General features: G+C 33.0%; 2 protein-coding genes across 5 annotated transcripts; one reads left to right on the top strand and one right to left on the bottom strand.

The window, feature by feature from the left end:
* Positions 1-278: 278 nt before the first annotated feature.
* On the bottom strand, positions 279-6965 carry LOC105141835 (trichohyalin-like). 4 transcript variants are annotated; one of them, XM_011049208.1, is made up of 5 exons: positions 6683-6965; positions 1751-1881; positions 1464-1634; positions 936-1114; positions 279-583 (listed from the first exon to the last, which is right to left on the bottom strand). In XM_011049208.1, coding segments are annotated over exons 1-5 (549 nt in total). In that variant the 5' UTR covers positions 6750-6965; the 3' UTR covers positions 279-582. The 4 variants fall into 4 exon arrangements, with proteins under 4 accessions (XP_011047510.1, XP_011047512.1, XP_011047509.1 ...); XM_011049210.1 differs by having other exon boundaries at positions 936-1051; XM_011049207.1 differs by having other exon boundaries at positions 936-1117; positions 6683-6960.
* Positions 6966-14926: 7961 nt separating this feature from the next.
* Positions 14927-16671, top strand: LOC105141834 (uncharacterized). The gene is made up of 5 exons (XM_011049206.1): positions 14927-15055; positions 15170-15340; positions 15689-15708; positions 15865-16018; positions 16369-16671. Exons 1-5 carry the CDS (start codon positions 14942-14944, stop codon positions 16450-16452), a joined length of 543 nt encoding a protein of 180 aa, XP_011047508.1. The 5' UTR covers positions 14927-14941; the 3' UTR covers positions 16453-16671.
* The last annotated feature ends 80 nt before the right edge of the window (positions 16672-16751 follow it).

The following is a 16751-nucleotide window of genomic DNA, read 5'->3' as shown; positions in this document are numbered from 1 at the left end:
ATTCGCCATCCTTTAGTGTGACATGATACTATTATTGAAAAAAAAAACACGACTTGATTAGATAAAAAAACTTAAGTTAATTAGGATTTATTTCAATACAAATCTGATTTTTAATTTGTTGATGTAAAAAAAAAAATTGATCAAAACTAAAAAAAAAAATGATCAAACCTTGTATGGGACTCATAAAAAAGCTATAAAAAAACTAATTTTTATGATTGAATTTTATACATAATTTAATTTTAACTAATTTCAATTACAACTATAACCACAAACACTAAAACAAATATAATAAATAAAAAGGTTGCATAATACATAGAATATCTAATAGGAGCCCAGCCCATATGATAAAATACCACATAGGCTCACAAAGAAGGTGCCCATCTTGCAATTATTCATGCCTCTTTGTACAGTTTGAGGACTTGGGGAATCCAAATTCGAAAAATATAAAATAAGGGTTTAGTAGTTCAAAATGTTTAGCCCTGCTACATGTCTTGCTGAGTTAGGCCATTTGGGATGCGAAGTGATCACAGTTAAAGAAGTAGCTGGTGGTCTGAGCAGTGGCAGGTGTCTCCATGGGGTTGTTCTGTGAGCAATGTTGTTCATAGAACAGTTAGAATATCGATAGTATGACAGATTAATAAGAAGAAAAAGAGAATGATTGGATTTTGTAAAAGAATATTTAAAAATTATCTTAATTTAAAAACTTCAACTACCGTATAAGGATTAAAACCTAATTTTATATTAAGTCATAACTAAGTTTGAAACCTACACAACACCATAGTAAAAAAGAAAACTCTAATAACCATCTCTATGCAGAAATTTAAACCTGTTGATGAGACCCAACACTTTCGAACTTACTATTGCATCCCCTCAAATGATTTTATATAATAGAATGTACATAGATAAAGAAATGAGAGCTTTCAGTGCTGCATTACCATCTCCCCGGCGTTCTCAGTATGCTGATGTCCATGTGCCACGAGCTGCAGAACTGCATCTGCCGTTCAAGTTCCTCTTTTAAGGCATTCCACTCTCTGTCGCGCTCCAGCATTTTCTGTGCATGTTCCTCTTTCAAGGCACGAATCTCTTTTTGATGATGCTCACCTAAGTCAATCAGCCTCTGCAAAAAGTGCGTTGACGAAATTAATGGATATCATGAGAGACAAAATGTAAGCCTTCTATTGAGGAGTGAGTATTATTAATCTACATCTGCTTTCAAAGAGATAATGTACGCAAATTTTCTAATTAAAGTTTATGTTTGTAAGCATGAGAGTCATAAAGTTTACTCATCAATAATGTATACTCAATAATGTATACTAATATAATTTACTATGAAAAGGTTCCCAGATTTAAACCAAATGGAATCGTAACAGCATTTCACAGTGTGGCACAACAGACATATACTAGTCCCAAGTTTTGTGAAAAGATCAGTTTATAGACTATAGTGTATGAAGAGAAAATCCCACCTTCTCTAGTTTATGTATAGAATCACTTTGACGCTGTAGCTCGATCTTCTGTTTGGTATTTTCTTCTCTAGTTTCCTTCAGATGCTTTTCCAAAATAAATGCTTGTCCTTCAAGGTGGCATTTGCCTTTCTTAAGTTCTTCCGTCTCTGCCTTAAATTTTTCCACCTCTTGCTACAAATTAGATATATAGGAAAAGAAATGAATGAGTTATTTACTAGGGAAAGAAAAGGAAAGAAAATCACCACAAAGGAGTACTAGAGAGGGGTAATATTTGGCTGGCTACTTACCTTCTTTTTCTCACGGTGATCTCTGTCGATATCCCGTTTGGGCTTCTTCCCAGCTCTAGATGATGCTTGTTGAACAGGACCTTGGCGCCGCTTATGACCAGAGCCTGCGTGTTTCAACGTGTATGCATGAGCTGCTTTGGGGGCAGGTATCCATGAATACTATTACAGTTTACTTTTTTTTCCTTCCTTTTCAATTGTATTCCTGTTAATCCCTAACTTTGGTTGTTTGTATGATTTGTTTTCCTATAAAAATGGTCGTCCACTAACCTTGTTTTTAGTATCTGTTTGACTTGGAATTATAATTAAAAAATAGCTAATAAACCAATTAAAATGATATTATAATTCGCTTAGGTCACCAATATAAATCAAAACGGTCATACAACAAATACATCGTACTAGTACTGAAAACATGTTTCACTAGAGAGAAATATAATATTGTGACAGCATATAATATTGTGGACCGCACTCCATTTCATATTTTACTGAAGAAAAAATTGCAATTTAACATTGGATCCTAGAGGAGCAGTAAGGAAATTGAATCGGAATTTTGTTAGTCTAGATACACACTAATCATTTATGGTTTTAATGATAACCAAATATGTAATTAATAATGTCTAAATATATATTTATGTTTATGCTTTACATAGATGATTTAAATATCAAACAAGCATAAAAGATTGAGTTTATAACTCTATATGTTTGTATTGATATGCTGGAAGAATGGTATAGGTAAGTTATGTTTTGACTTGACTAATGATTTTACATGAATAAGTGAATTCTGTGACTGTGGAAATATTGCTTGGTGTTAATAATGTTATCTTGTGAAAGAATTTAAGATATGCATAAAGTTTTTGAAATGAAGCAATCAAATCAAGTTTATTTAAAGAATTGTCAAAGATGATTGAAAAGATCTCTATAAAAAGAGAAACAATGAAAGAGCAAATGAGATGGTATCATTTTTCAAAGAGTCATGCTATCAAATTCTTATCCACTTAATTATTTGTGATATGTGCTTATTAAAAAGAGACATATGATATTTAATAATGTGTTTTCATATGCTAATCTTGATTATGCTTTTGTGAAATATATAATTGAAAAAATTATTCCTAGCATTTTATAGTTTGGTTAAAGTTATATTTATTTACCGAGTTTTGAAAAATTATATTTTACATCTTGGATCAACACAAATTTTTAAATTGAATAAGAAAACAAGCTATCCTTATATGTAATACATTAAAAGTCAAATAAAAGACAAATTAAAATTTAATTTCCACCAAACACGATTTCTCTATCCAAAAACCCTAAAAAAATCTCAAATTGAATTAAGCCTGGGAAGAACCCTTAAGTTTTCAATCATCTCTTTGAATCTCCATAAACCACAAGTTGAATTTATTAATCTCAAATTAATATACTCTCTAAAGTGTATCCACACCCCACAAATCCAATATCAATCAGTTTACCATCATCCACCCATTGTTGCAAAATCAATCAGGCCTCCTCCCCTTTCTTTGGAACCTAGATCTAGGTATTATCTAATTGAATCAAGGGGATTAGGCAATTCAAGGCCTTTGCTCAAGTTTAAAGAGTTATTCAAGGCAACAAATGGGTTTTCATTCGAAATTCTTTTGTGAGAAGATGGATGTGGTTTTGGATTTGGATTTTTTTTAAGGGGTAAAAAGTACTTGAATTTATTATTGAGGGAGGTGAAGGTGTGCTGGTGAATTTTAAAAGAAAATTTTCTTTTACAATGACATTATTAAGATCATGATAGTAATTTAAAAGTGAAACAACAATCTCAATCTCACTGAATATTTTTTTTTTCTTGGTGTTAGTTTTGTTCCATCAAGAGAAGCAAACCTCAGTAGATGGGCTATGAGATGTGCTATGAGATAGGTAAAGGTAAACTTATAGATAATATTTAATATAAGAGCTTTTTAGTTACAAAAAATAAAGGTAAACTCGTAGATAATTAGATAATTTTTATTGATTTTATTGAGTCATGCTAGGTATAAAATGTAAATTGTGAAGTACACAGCAAAGTTTAGGTTACAAAGTATAATTTTTCAAAACTTAATAAGTAAGTGTATTTTCGACCAAACTATAAAATGTTTGAGGTAATTTTTTCTAAATATTGTGATTTGGTTAATCTTTTGTCATTAAGATGTCTTTTAATGATAAAATATACTTGATATATGTTTTGTAGCATTATATTTATATTGTCATTGCATATTAGTATATTAAATGAGAGGAGACATGTGTGTATATATATCTATATATATATATATATATATATTGTCATGAATTGAATTTTTGTTTATATGAATTCATGTGTAAGTTGATATGATTAAGAAGTTGCATTAATTTTCATTAACTTCATCATATGATTTCTTATGTTTTGTTCATTTGATTACACTAAAAGTTCCTTGTCAATTTCCAATTAAGTGGTTAAGTAGTAGTTTTAATGATTTGTACATAATTTATTTTACAATTAAAAGTTAACTTGTCTTAAACTATAAACATGTATTATAATAAAAATTTCACTTGTTTTATCCTATATGCTTAAAGATTATGATATCATACTTGGATCATTATATTTTTGAATGATGTTATAATCATATGTTTATTTGAATGCATATGTGATATGCTTGTATGAAACATGCATTAATGCTTAAGTTAAATGATGATTAAATACAAGGTCAAGGCATCCATCAGAGTTACAGTAGGTAGTTTTACTTAATAAAAATAAAAACACATATTATTTGCATTTGTATGTTGTACAAGTTTTGTGAATATTAGATTCATTCAAGGAAATCATCAAATAAGCAAGGTATGGACATATGAAGTTCAAGAACAAGAAAGTTGATGCAGTAATGATTTTCAACTTCGATGATCAAGATCTTGTAGCAAGAGTTTTTCAAATAATATTTAATTTATTTATAAATTTGTTTTCACTTCGACAAAACCTAAACAAATATGAAAGAACACAAGAAAAGATCAAAACACACAAAACAAGATAAATATTACAGTACCTAAATTGGTTTAACTAATTTAAAGAAATGACTTGTCATGTCTAAAAAGAGTTTGATCATTGTTGTAAAACAATTTAGTTCATTTTTAAAATTTTCAGAATTTTACTAGTAACTTTAAAATGGTCTAACCAATTCCAACAATAGTTTATTTGATTTTTCAAAGGGTAAAAATATTTTGAAAATTATGCCTAATGTCTAATTTGATTTTTTAGATCTATAAATATGCCTTACTTCAGCAAAATGATTAAGAACATCCAAGGTAAGGTTTTAATTTTATTCTCATTCTTAAACAACCTCCAACAACCTTAGATTTACTCTTGTTTAATCGAAAAACAAGGTTAAAATGTTACTAGCAAAATTATTTCATATGCTTTATTTGTATTTCATTAAATTATATTAAGAGAATAATATTATAACTATATTAAGAGAGTAATATTATAAAAAGTGTAAATGACTTTTAAAACACTTGGAAAAACTTTTTAAAGGGTATTTACGTGGTTTGATACTTGTCCATTAATAAATATTGGCGAGGAAGGGCAAGTTAATCATGTATCAATCAAAAAATTAGATGATAGGTTTGATGTATTGCCTGTGTAAAAAAATTGAATTAGATCATGAACTTATGAAAGGATTGGAAAAGGTTTCAAACTCTAACCTATGAAAAAAAATAATGTATAAGGATTGGTCTTACCCATAAAATAGACCACATGAATTTTAGTGAAACTTTTAAATGGTGGTTAAAAAGTAAGAGTATTTGGTTTTCTAAACCTCTATTAAAATACATATTCAAGCTCTTAACTCTATCTCATTATGTATTGTAAATATCTTGAAGTGTTGATTGAATTAGTATATATTTAAGTTTATCTTTATTGTTGTATGAGATGTTTATTTGGATTGATCATTATATTATGTATATATTGTTTTAAGTTAAGAAAAAAAATTTAACTGGAAATCTAATTCACCATCCTTTTAAGTTCAACTCATCTTTCTAAGTTCACCTAGAACTTTTAGGTTTGTCAACAAATGAGAAATTCAATCTGAGTTTCTTTCTTATATATATATATATATATATATATATAAACTTATTGTTAAGGCTCCTGCGTAGCTTCTCCATGAACTTTTTGAATTTTTTATTTAAATTATAATTAAAATATTTATTAATCTTTATTAAGCGTGCATTATTATATTCAATTCTTTTGAATGATTATCCTAGTATTTATTTCCTTCATCATCTTTTTTGTGCTATGTAAAAGGAAACCAAAGATATCATAAAAAAGATATACACATAAAGTTTTTCATTAATTAAAGGTTGGGTACCAAATTCAAAGGTTTCTTCATGGCTAACAAAGGTTACAGTTTTAACTTTAAAAATTGCTTTAACATTTTTTGTATTACTTATCTTCTCCACCGCTCAGTCATTCTCTTGTCGGCTCCGATACTCTTTTGTTCAATAAAAATCAGTATTTCATAGAAAAGAAAATAACATTAAAAATGTTACAGTCTTTTGTTTCTTTTTTTACACAGAAGAAAATCTCAAAAAAAAAACCCTTAAAAAGAGTACAAAATAGAATCGCATGAAATCCAGGCCTAAAGAACTTAGCTTGAGCTGAAACAGTGAGAGAAATCAAAGATTATTCAACAGATCGGATGCTTAAAACATTTCCTTATTATATATTCATCCATCCAACTAGATCTAACCATGCTTCCATGTATTTAGCCAAAAAAAGAAGCACGAGAACATATATCATTCAACTCCAAGAGATTTTAAATAGGTGAAGTCTCAAAAATATCATGAAAGATTCAATGGTTTTATTTTATTTTATAATATAGTCTCGAAAATATGAAAAATTAAATGGTTTATAAAATGAAAACTGCTAACAATAACCACAATTATTTGACTTACCGGTGATACTTGGATCTTGAAGATCCTGAACCGAACTGGAATCCTCCTTCCCCAAATTCCCTGCCATCTTCAAACTTTGAAGGTATATAATTTCAGTGTTTTCTTCTTTTTCTGGAGAGGGAGGGAGAGACTACGCTTGATATATAATCCCATTTGGGCAAGGCCATTAAACGATTCATCCAAGGATCAATCGACTTCTAAAGTAATTGAACTAAAAACGTTCGATATCGGATGATATACAAATTTGCATGGACCCACTTTTAAGTAAATTAATGGTGTCCACACATATACAGTGCTTCATGGAGTAGCGAGACCAATAGATGAGGGTAAATTATTGCTGTACTCCCCAACCCCCACAACATAGTTTAATAATTCCTAATATTATCCCTATACTTCTTATAACTTTCTAATTTTCCCCTTAATAAATAACAAAAGGCTTGCTCTTGACTTTCTTTTTATTTTTCGTACTTTTCTCTGATCCCCCCCGATTCCTCATATATTTGAAAATTATTCCTCACATTATTCCACATATACTTTGCTCTTGACTTGCTCAAGTTTGTCATTTCATGGCTAGAAGTTTCACGGAAACTTTTCGAAAAGTTGAAGGGTAATATTTGAAAATTAAGAATTTCAGGATAAAAGCTGAATAATGTTGATGAATTTGTAAGGACAAAATTGAATTTTACCACTCGAACAGGAAAACATTTAGAAAAGTGTGCTAAATATAACATGAATTATGCTTTGAACATGATAAATTATTTAAGAGTAAATTTAAGTGTTCTCAATCCATTAATTATAACATGCTTATGAACTAACATAGATATATAGTTAAAATTAAAATAACTTGCAATTCAGAAGGGAAAAAAACTTACATTATCAAAACCTCAAAAATTAAAAACAATATATATTAAATAACTCAGGGCCATTTTACTACCAATCTTAAAACAAATCATAAGTAAAAATGCAATATTTTTAATTGAAAATATAAACATGTCTACAATAGGACTTAAAAAGTCTCAGCCACCTCTTCCCTGGCCGCATTCGCATCAAATTAATTTTACAGCTGACTGGCCAAGATTTTGGCTCAGAGGCCTAAATGTAGAACGGATCCTCAACCCAAAGCTCAGCCGGCAAACATCTCTTAGATGGATGACCCATCTCTCTCATCTTTCTTTTTTATTTAATAATTTTTTATTTTTTGTTATTTTGAATAACAATAAGTTATAAATTTTATATTTTTTAATTGTTACATGTATAAATTATGATATTTTATATAAAAAATTAATGGTGCTGATCCACCAGTTTTTTTTTTTAAATGCTAATAAACAAAAATATCCTTTTGCGATGGGGTGCATAAACTTTTTCTAACTCTTAATTTTCTTTAAAAAAAAAAATTACTCAGGCCTCGTTTTGTTTTGCTTTTTTCTCTCTGCTACATTGAATTGCCTTTTTCACTGTTTGGGTTCTGGTTCTTTGTCTACAGCTTTGGTCTTACATTTTGCGTTGATTCACCTTCTTTTCTGCCTTTGTTAGCCACAACTTTTCCCTTTTGTTAGCCACAACTTTGGTTTACTGTGGTTCTTGACCAGTGATGTTTCTTCTTTTATGCTGCTCTCAGCCTTTTTCCACTGTAGTTGCAGGGGGCTTCCGCCATGTTTTTGTTACTGGTTTTTTTTAGCTTGCCATTAGATTATGAGCTCTCTGTTTGAATGTGCTTGCCGCTTTGATCACAGTGAGCATCTGGGATTAGGAATTAATGATGATAATGGTTTAGAGGGGCGAATTGATGAACATGTTGGTTGGGGTCTTTTTGTTGGGGAATAAACTGTTAGGTTGGCTGTCACATCATGTGCAATAAATATAAGACATCAATTATTGATTATTAACAGTCACCATTGTTGAATGAGCTAGAGTTGGTGGCCACCAATATTGACAACAAACCAAGAAAAGCCTCCATGAATGCCTATAAATAAAAACATATGTGAGAGAGCAAAATGTGAGAAGGAAAAAAGTCAAAAATATGAGAAATGTAGGAGAGAATGGGCTGCCATTACAGCACTAAAAAGAGAAAAATAGAGTGAAATTGAGAGTTGTCAAAGAGGGATGATTCCTCCTCCTCTATTGTTGTAAATCTTGTACTCTCCCTACAGAATGCAATGGCTTCTCCCGTGTATTTAGGCGGTTTGCCGAACCATGTAAAATACTGTGTCTCAGTGTGCTTCTTCTCCTATGAGCAAATATCAGTATATTACCAGTCAGATTTCCTAACAATTGGTATTAGAGCACATGGTTCAAAGTGGTATTTGATTTTGCTCAAAAATAAAAGTTGTCAAAATTGTGTTTTGACCATACCACTATGTAGAGGAGGAAGAGATGAAGCCGCTGGTAAAAACCGCATCGAAAACTACCACACGCGCCGGCGGGGTGACTAAACACGCGCGCAGATGCGCGCCACATGTCACACACGTCTTCTTTGTCTGGATGGGCTAACCTGACTTGAATACCAGAAGATTCGACCCATATGCGAGATCTGGATGATGATGATGTCATCATGACATCACAGTTTCATCAACATGAACAAGTGGCATGACATGTCAGCACCAGTCAGCAGCCATGTCATCACTGTGGGACCTACTACCACATCACCCGATGTAAGCTGAAAGTGAGCCAAGCCGCGAGCTAAGAGACATGATTCTGTGTGGCGGAGTCTACGTGCAATTGGTTCTAAGGTTGAATCTAGGCCGTTTATTAGGCCAGAATTGTTTTGATCAAATCTTAGCCGTCTGAAGTGCGATTTGGACGATTTCAAACTTGTTTCCAGCTAATTTGATCATTCCGGATGCAATGGTATGGTCCAATCATTGAGATTGAGGCTAATTTATCATTGAGATTGAGACTAAAAATTAGCGAGGGTGAATTATTGAAGAGAGATTACCCGATTAGGAGGCATCTGATGGTCATCATGATGGTCGATGGAGATGAAGAAGAAGAAATCACACATGTTTGCCCAATTATATGTGTTGACCTGTTATGTGGGAAAGTTTAATTGCCTTGATGGAAGGCAAAATTGGGATACTCTAAACACCCGATCATGTGGACAATTTGAGGTGGAGAGTGAAATTTGATGAAGACCAATCTTGACGAATCTAAGCACTAGTAGTCTCACCAGATGTTAATAAATCAGGTATAAAACCAGGATACCCCAGATCACTTGTAAAGGAAAGCCACGACAAAGTTAGCAAATGGTTGTATATACGAAAAGACAGTACAATGGATAGATATGGTCTAAAAAGTTCTGGCTAGGAGATTAGATTTTAAGCAGGACCATTGTGGCCCCTCCAATCCTTCCTAGGAACTTGCTTAGTGGAAGGATTATCCATACGGTACTATTTTCGTATATGTGACAGTTTGTTATGAAACTGTTGAAGACTAGCAGGATGACGACACAAAGGAACGGTTGGGTGGATCTAATGAAGTGGTGATTTCTCAAAGGAAGTTAGATTCGGTGACTGTAATTTCTCGAGGGGAGAATTAATGAAGACCCTGATAATGGTAGAGAAATACATCAAGGAAATGAAGATTGGCACCCTATTTTGACTTGGATAGATGTTGTGACAGGATGAGCTGCTGTAGACATCCCCGATGAAGGAGGATGTGACTGTTTTATGATGAATAGAGACACCTCAGACAGAAGGTGTGTGGGCCATGAAAGGAACCTAAATATAAACCGCTGCATGACGATGAGTAGAGACACCTCAAGAGAAGGTGTGAGGACCATGATATAAGCCATATTTCAGACCGTCTCATGAAGACAGGCAGAGACACCTCAGGAGAAGGTGTGAGGACCATGATATAAGCCATATTTCAGACCGTCTCATGAAGACAGGCAGAGACACCTCAGGAGAAGGTGTGAGGACCGTGATATGAGTCCAAGTTCAAATTGTCTCATAATGACAGAAGGAGACACCTTAAAAGAAGGTGTGAGGGCCATGATAAGAGCCCAATTTTAGAACACCCTAAAGCCAATATGATGGTTGGATATAAGTAGATAAATGTATAGCCAATGAAGAAGTTATGATGAGTATAAAGACAAATACCGGATTAACTTTCATGGATATTGCCCCATGCTAAAGATCAATGAGCTAGAAGACATTTGCCTTAAACAATAAGTGGATGACTAGTTGAGCATTAAGACGCGGCTGCTACAAAGGAGCAGAGGGCATGTGCAGGTTTCGGGAACAAGTTGACTCTTGTCAAGATGGTGAGCTCGGTGAAGGCATTGTAATACTCAGAGTATCAAGACATATATAGATCAACCTTTTATGGGTTGCCCCCATGGTTAAAGGTGGAAAGCTACTTGGACTCTTGAGACTAAGAACGAGAGACTCATGGAGAAGTAAGGCGTGGTTCCTAGGGTTCCTAGGGTGGAACAGAGGGCAGGCGCAACTCCTGGATGAGTAGACTCTTGGAAGAGTGGTGAGCTTGTGATCATATTGAGATACTCAGATAATGACTGTTGTACTTGAAATATCCGTTTGAGAGGGGTGTTATAAGTCTTGATGTGAGGCTTGATGAATCATTCCAGACCGAGCATGGTTGATACGCTCGAAGGTGAATGTTGTTCCAAAGACAAACGTTAAACTATTTAGATGTGATGTGGCAGACCATCTGGTTATAGTGATCCTTTTGTGTGAGAAAATGTGTGCTTTTGTTACTCTGATGATTGAAAGGTTTGACAAGTACCTATAAACTTAGCCACAAACGCTCTCAAAATGGAAAGTTTGGAAGAGCTGCAACATGCAAGCTTGTGTTGAAGAAATAAGAGGATAGTTGCACCACATGAATGGCAAAGGGGGTGATTGTTAGGTTGGTTGCCACTTCATGTGCAATAAATGGAAGACACCAACCATTGACTATTGGCTTGTTTCAGTGCATCTGTGCTCCTATATACTGTTCGGTTGGTTGCCATTTCATGTAAGGCACCAACCATTGACCATTGACTATTGGTAGCCACCATTGTTGAATGAGATAGAGTTGGTGGCCACCATTGTTGAATGAGCTAGAGTTGGTGGCTACCAATGTTGACAACAAACCAAGAAGAGCCTCCATGAATGTCTATAAATAGAGACATATGTGAGAGAATAAAATGTGCAAAGGAAAAGATCCAAAGATGTGAGAAATGTAGGAGAGAGTGGGCTGCCATTGCAGCACTAAAAAGAGAGAAATAGAGTGAGGTTGAGAGTCGTCAAAGAGAGGATGATTCCTCCTTCTCTATTGTTGTAAATCTTGTACTCTCCCTACATAATACAATGGCTTCTCCCGTGAATGTAGGCGGTTTGCCGAACCATGTAAAATACTGTCTCAATGTGCTTCTTCTCAGTGTGCTTTTTCTCTTATGAACAAATATCAGTACATCACCGGTCAGAATTCCCAACATAAACAGGTTTAAAAGACAAGCGGGTAAAGCTGTCATTTGCTTTTTTATTAAAAAAAACAGTCAGTTTTCAGAAGATTATTCACCTCTTGATTTGGATGTTCTGACATGATCAACTGATCTCTTTAGAACTCTAAACATCTATAAACTAATTCTAATTCAACTATGAATACGTCTCTTTTTTGTAAAAAAAATATCAAGTATAAATGACAAAAAAAATCCATATAAATGATAAACTTTTGCAGCATAGTAGTTTGACTATATGTTTGTTTCTTTATCCTAGTAAACGAAGACTTCTTTAGTAATATTGGTATACAAGATTGTATATGTGTATGTTATTGAAGTACAACTTTGCTAGATGTTGGGCCAATAGTTTGAGATGAGACGGGCAGGCACAGGAGTTTCGAGAGATGAGCTATGATTATTGCGAAGTTACTTCAAAATACTTGGGAGCTATTGTATATACGACAGACACCTTCTACGTTTCTATGTATTTCAAAATGGATCACGTTTAATGAACTCCCGCACACAATTTAATTTTGAATATGAAATAGGTAAGAAGTTCATGATTGGATATGGGAAGCTCGAGGAAGCAAAGTGGATGAGCTGCTTGGGCGAAGGTTCAATGACAATACAGCCATCGTCCCTCTTAAATTTCTAAGAAGAAGCCTTTTCCCAGCAGTACCGCGTCAAGCATCTCCTATAATTGTGTGCTAGTCTTTGTATGTACCCTACATCCTCCGATGTCTAAGTCTTTAGCCCTTCGTCTGTTCCGAAGTAAACTACCCACCATGACTAAACAATAGAAAACACCAATCAAGAACTTGAATACAAGCGGAGTGAGAGAAACACTGTTATTTTACTCACAAAAAATGGTCCATCCGTGGTCTGACCACTGGTGCTATCTAAAGGTAATATTTTTTTTGTCATAAAATTCATTTCATCTTTTTTTTAAAATTTTATCATTAAATATTATTTATTGATTGGTGAAGTTGTTTTTAAATTGGCCAAATTAATTGCATCACTTTAAGATAACTCTCAGAATAATACCAAGCAATTCTATGTAGCATTGACTTTATTCTACCAATAAACTACTTAATGTCTATTTCATCTTTTTACCTGTGGCCATTTAAGATTTAAATTTCTATGTTATCCACTAAAAATACTTAAGAATGTATGACTACACGGGGTTCCATAGAAAACACATCTGGCTTTTTAGCTGTATTTACTTTTTTTTTTAATGATTAGCATATAAAATACCAAGATTTTTTACACTTTGGTTTGAAAACGTTTTTGCATTCTGGTCCTCAAAGTTTTTGAGGATTTTTTTATTAGCATTTTTTAAAAAAATCTGGTGGAACAACACAGTTAAATTTTTTTAAATAATGAAATCTAAAAAGTTGTTAAATCAAAAGAAAAAATTGAGAGAAAAGAGAAAAAAAATTTTGAAGACACATTCAAGCGTTGTTATAACATTGTCAATATAATTAAAAAAATCTTAATAAAATGAATGTAACGATATCAAAAATAATTATTAATAGTCACCCAAGTATATCATGCTTGTGGGGGGTGGGTTGGGCTTTTTGTTATTTATTAAGGGGAAATATAGAAAGAATGGAGTATAGGATAAACCATTTAATCTTTCATAATTTCGAGACTATATTATAAGATAAAAAAATAAAAATAACCATTTAATATTTCATGATTTTGAGACTTCACCTATTTAAAATCTCTTGGAGTTGAATGATATATGTTCTCGTGTTTTTTTTGGCTAAATACATAGATGCATGGTTAGATCTAGTTAGATGGATGAATATATGATAAGGAAATGTTTTAAGCATCCGATCTGTTGAATAATCTTTGATTTCTCTCACTGAAGTCCGGATGAAAAAGAAACAATGGGTGGATGATTGATATTGGATTTGTAGGGAGCGTAGATATATACACTTAGAGAGGATATTAATTTGAGATTAATAAATTCAACTTGGGATTAGTAGAGATTCAAAGAGATGATTCAAAACTTGAGGTTTCTTCCCGAGCTTCAATTTGAGATTTTTTTAGGGCTTTTAAAGAGAGAAATTGTACTTGGAGGAGAGGAAATTTTAATTTGTTTTTTGTTTGAATTTTTGATGTATTATATATAAGAATAGCTTGGTGTTTTATCTAATTTAAAAATTTATGTTGATCAAGAAAACATAATTTAATTTTTTAAAATTCGATAGGCCAATATAGCTTCAACTAGATTATAGAATGCTAGAAGTAGTTTTTTCAATTATTTATTTTATAAAAGTATGATCAGATTAGTATATGAAAACACATAATTAAATATTATAGACCTCTTTTTAATAATTATTTATCACAAATAATTAAGAGGCTAAGAATTTGATATCATGACTCTTTGAAAAATGATAACACTTCACTTGCTCTGTCATTGTTTCTTTGAAAAATCAAAACCATAAATGATTAGTGTGCATCCAATGTTAAATTGCAATTTTTTCTTCTGTAAAATATGAATGGTCCACAATATTATGTGCTGTCACAATATTATATTTCTCTCTAGTAAAACATGTTTTCAGTACTAGTATGAATGTATGATGTATTTGATGTGTGACCGTTTTGATTTATATTGGTGACCTAAGCTAATTATAATATCATTTTAATTGGTTTATTAGCTATTTTTTCAATTATAATGCCAAGTCAAACAGATACTAAAAACAAGGTTAAGGGACCATTTTTATAGGAAGAACAATTTATACAGATAACCTTAGTTAGAGAGTAAATCAGGAAAACAATTGAAAAGAAAAAAGTTAACTGTAATAGTATTCATGCATGTCTGCCCCAAAGCAGCTCATGCATACACGTTCAAACACGCAGGCTCCGGTCATAAGGGGAAGAAAAGCACACCGGAGATCAACAAAGATCACCGTGAGAGAAAGAAGGTGAGTAGCCAGCCAAATATTACCCCTCTCTAGTACTCCTTTGTGGTGATTTTCTTTCCTTTTCTTTCCCTCATACATAACTCATATTCATTTCTTTTCCTATCTAATTTGCAGGAAGAGGTGGAAAAACTGAAGGCAGAGACGGAAGAACTTAAGAAAAGCAAATTCCACCTTGATGGACAAGCATTTCAGCTGAGAATGGATCTGAAGGAAACTAGAGAAGAAAATATCAACCTGAAGATCGTGGAAAAGAGTCAAAGTGATTCTATACTTGAAATGGGGAAGGTGGGATGTTCTCTTCATACACTATAGTCTACAAGCTGATCTTTTCACAAAACTTGGGACGGGTATATATGTCTCTTGTGCCACACCGTGAAATGCTGTTACGATTCCATTTGGTTTAAATCTGGGAACTTTTTCATAGTAAATTATATTAGTATACATTATTGAGTATACATTATTGATGAGTAAACTTTATGACTCTCATGCTTAAAAATATAAACATTAATTAGAAAATTTGCGTACATGATCTCTTTGAAAGCAGATGTAGATGAATAATACTCACTCCTGAATAGAAGGCTTACATCTTGTCTCGTATGATATCCATTAATTTCGTCTACATACTTTTTGCAGAAGCTGATTGCCTTAGGTGAGCATCATCAATAAGAGATAGGTGAGCATCATCAATAAGAGATAGGTGAGCATCATCAATAAGAGATAGGTGAGCATCATCAATAAGAGATAGGTGAGCATCAGCTGATTGCCTTAGGTGAGCATCATCAATAAGAGATAGGTGAGCATCATCAATAAGAGATTCAAGCCTCGAAAGAGGAACATGCACAGGAAATGCTGGAGCGCGACAGAGAGTTGACTGCCTTGAAAGAGGAACATGAACGGCAGATGCGGGTGTGCACCTCGCGGCACATAGACGTGGCAGATTGGCATGAGAACGCCGGAGAGATGGTAATGCAGCACTAAAAGCTCTCATTTTTTTTATTTAGTACATTCTATTATATAAAAACATTTGAGGGGATGCAGTAGTAAGTTCAAAAGAGTCGGTTCTCATCAACAGGTTTAAATTTCTGCATAGAGATGGTTATTAGAGTTTTCTTTTTTACTATGGTGTTGTGGAGGCTTCAAACATAGTTATGACTTAATATAAAATTCGGTTTTAATCCTTATACAGTGGTTGAAGTTTTAAATTAAGATAGTTTTTAAATATTTTTTTTTAAATCCAATCATTCTCTTTTTCTTCTTATTAATCTGTCATACTATCAATATTCTAACTGTTCTATGACCAATATTGTTCACAGAACAACCCCATGGAGACACCTGCCACTGCTCAGGCCACCACCTACTTCTTCAACTCTGACCACTTCGCATCCCAAACGGCGTAACTCGGCAAGACATGTAGCAGGGGTAAACATTTTGAACCACTAAACCCTTATTTTATATTTTCGAATTTGGATTCCCTAAGGCCTCAAACTGTACTGAGAGGCATGAATAATTGCAAGATGGACACCTTCTTTGTGAGACAATGTGGTATTTTATCATATGGGCTGGGCTCGGTCTATTGTATATTCTCTTTATTATGTAACCTTTTAGCTTGCCTGAGGCGTTTCTTCTTTTGTTCTTTTTTTTTTCCCAATACCAGTCAGCTCGACCCGAGTTTATCTTGGGTAAGATCCAGGTTACA

The sequence above is a fragment of the Populus euphratica genome, unplaced genomic scaffold, assembly GCF_000495115.2.
Source record: "Populus euphratica unplaced genomic scaffold, PopEup_1.0 scaffold132.1, whole genome shotgun sequence".
Taxonomy (NCBI): Eukaryota; Viridiplantae; Streptophyta; class Magnoliopsida; order Malpighiales; family Salicaceae; genus Populus; species Populus euphratica.
This window is presented reverse-complemented; position numbering and strand designations above follow the sequence as displayed.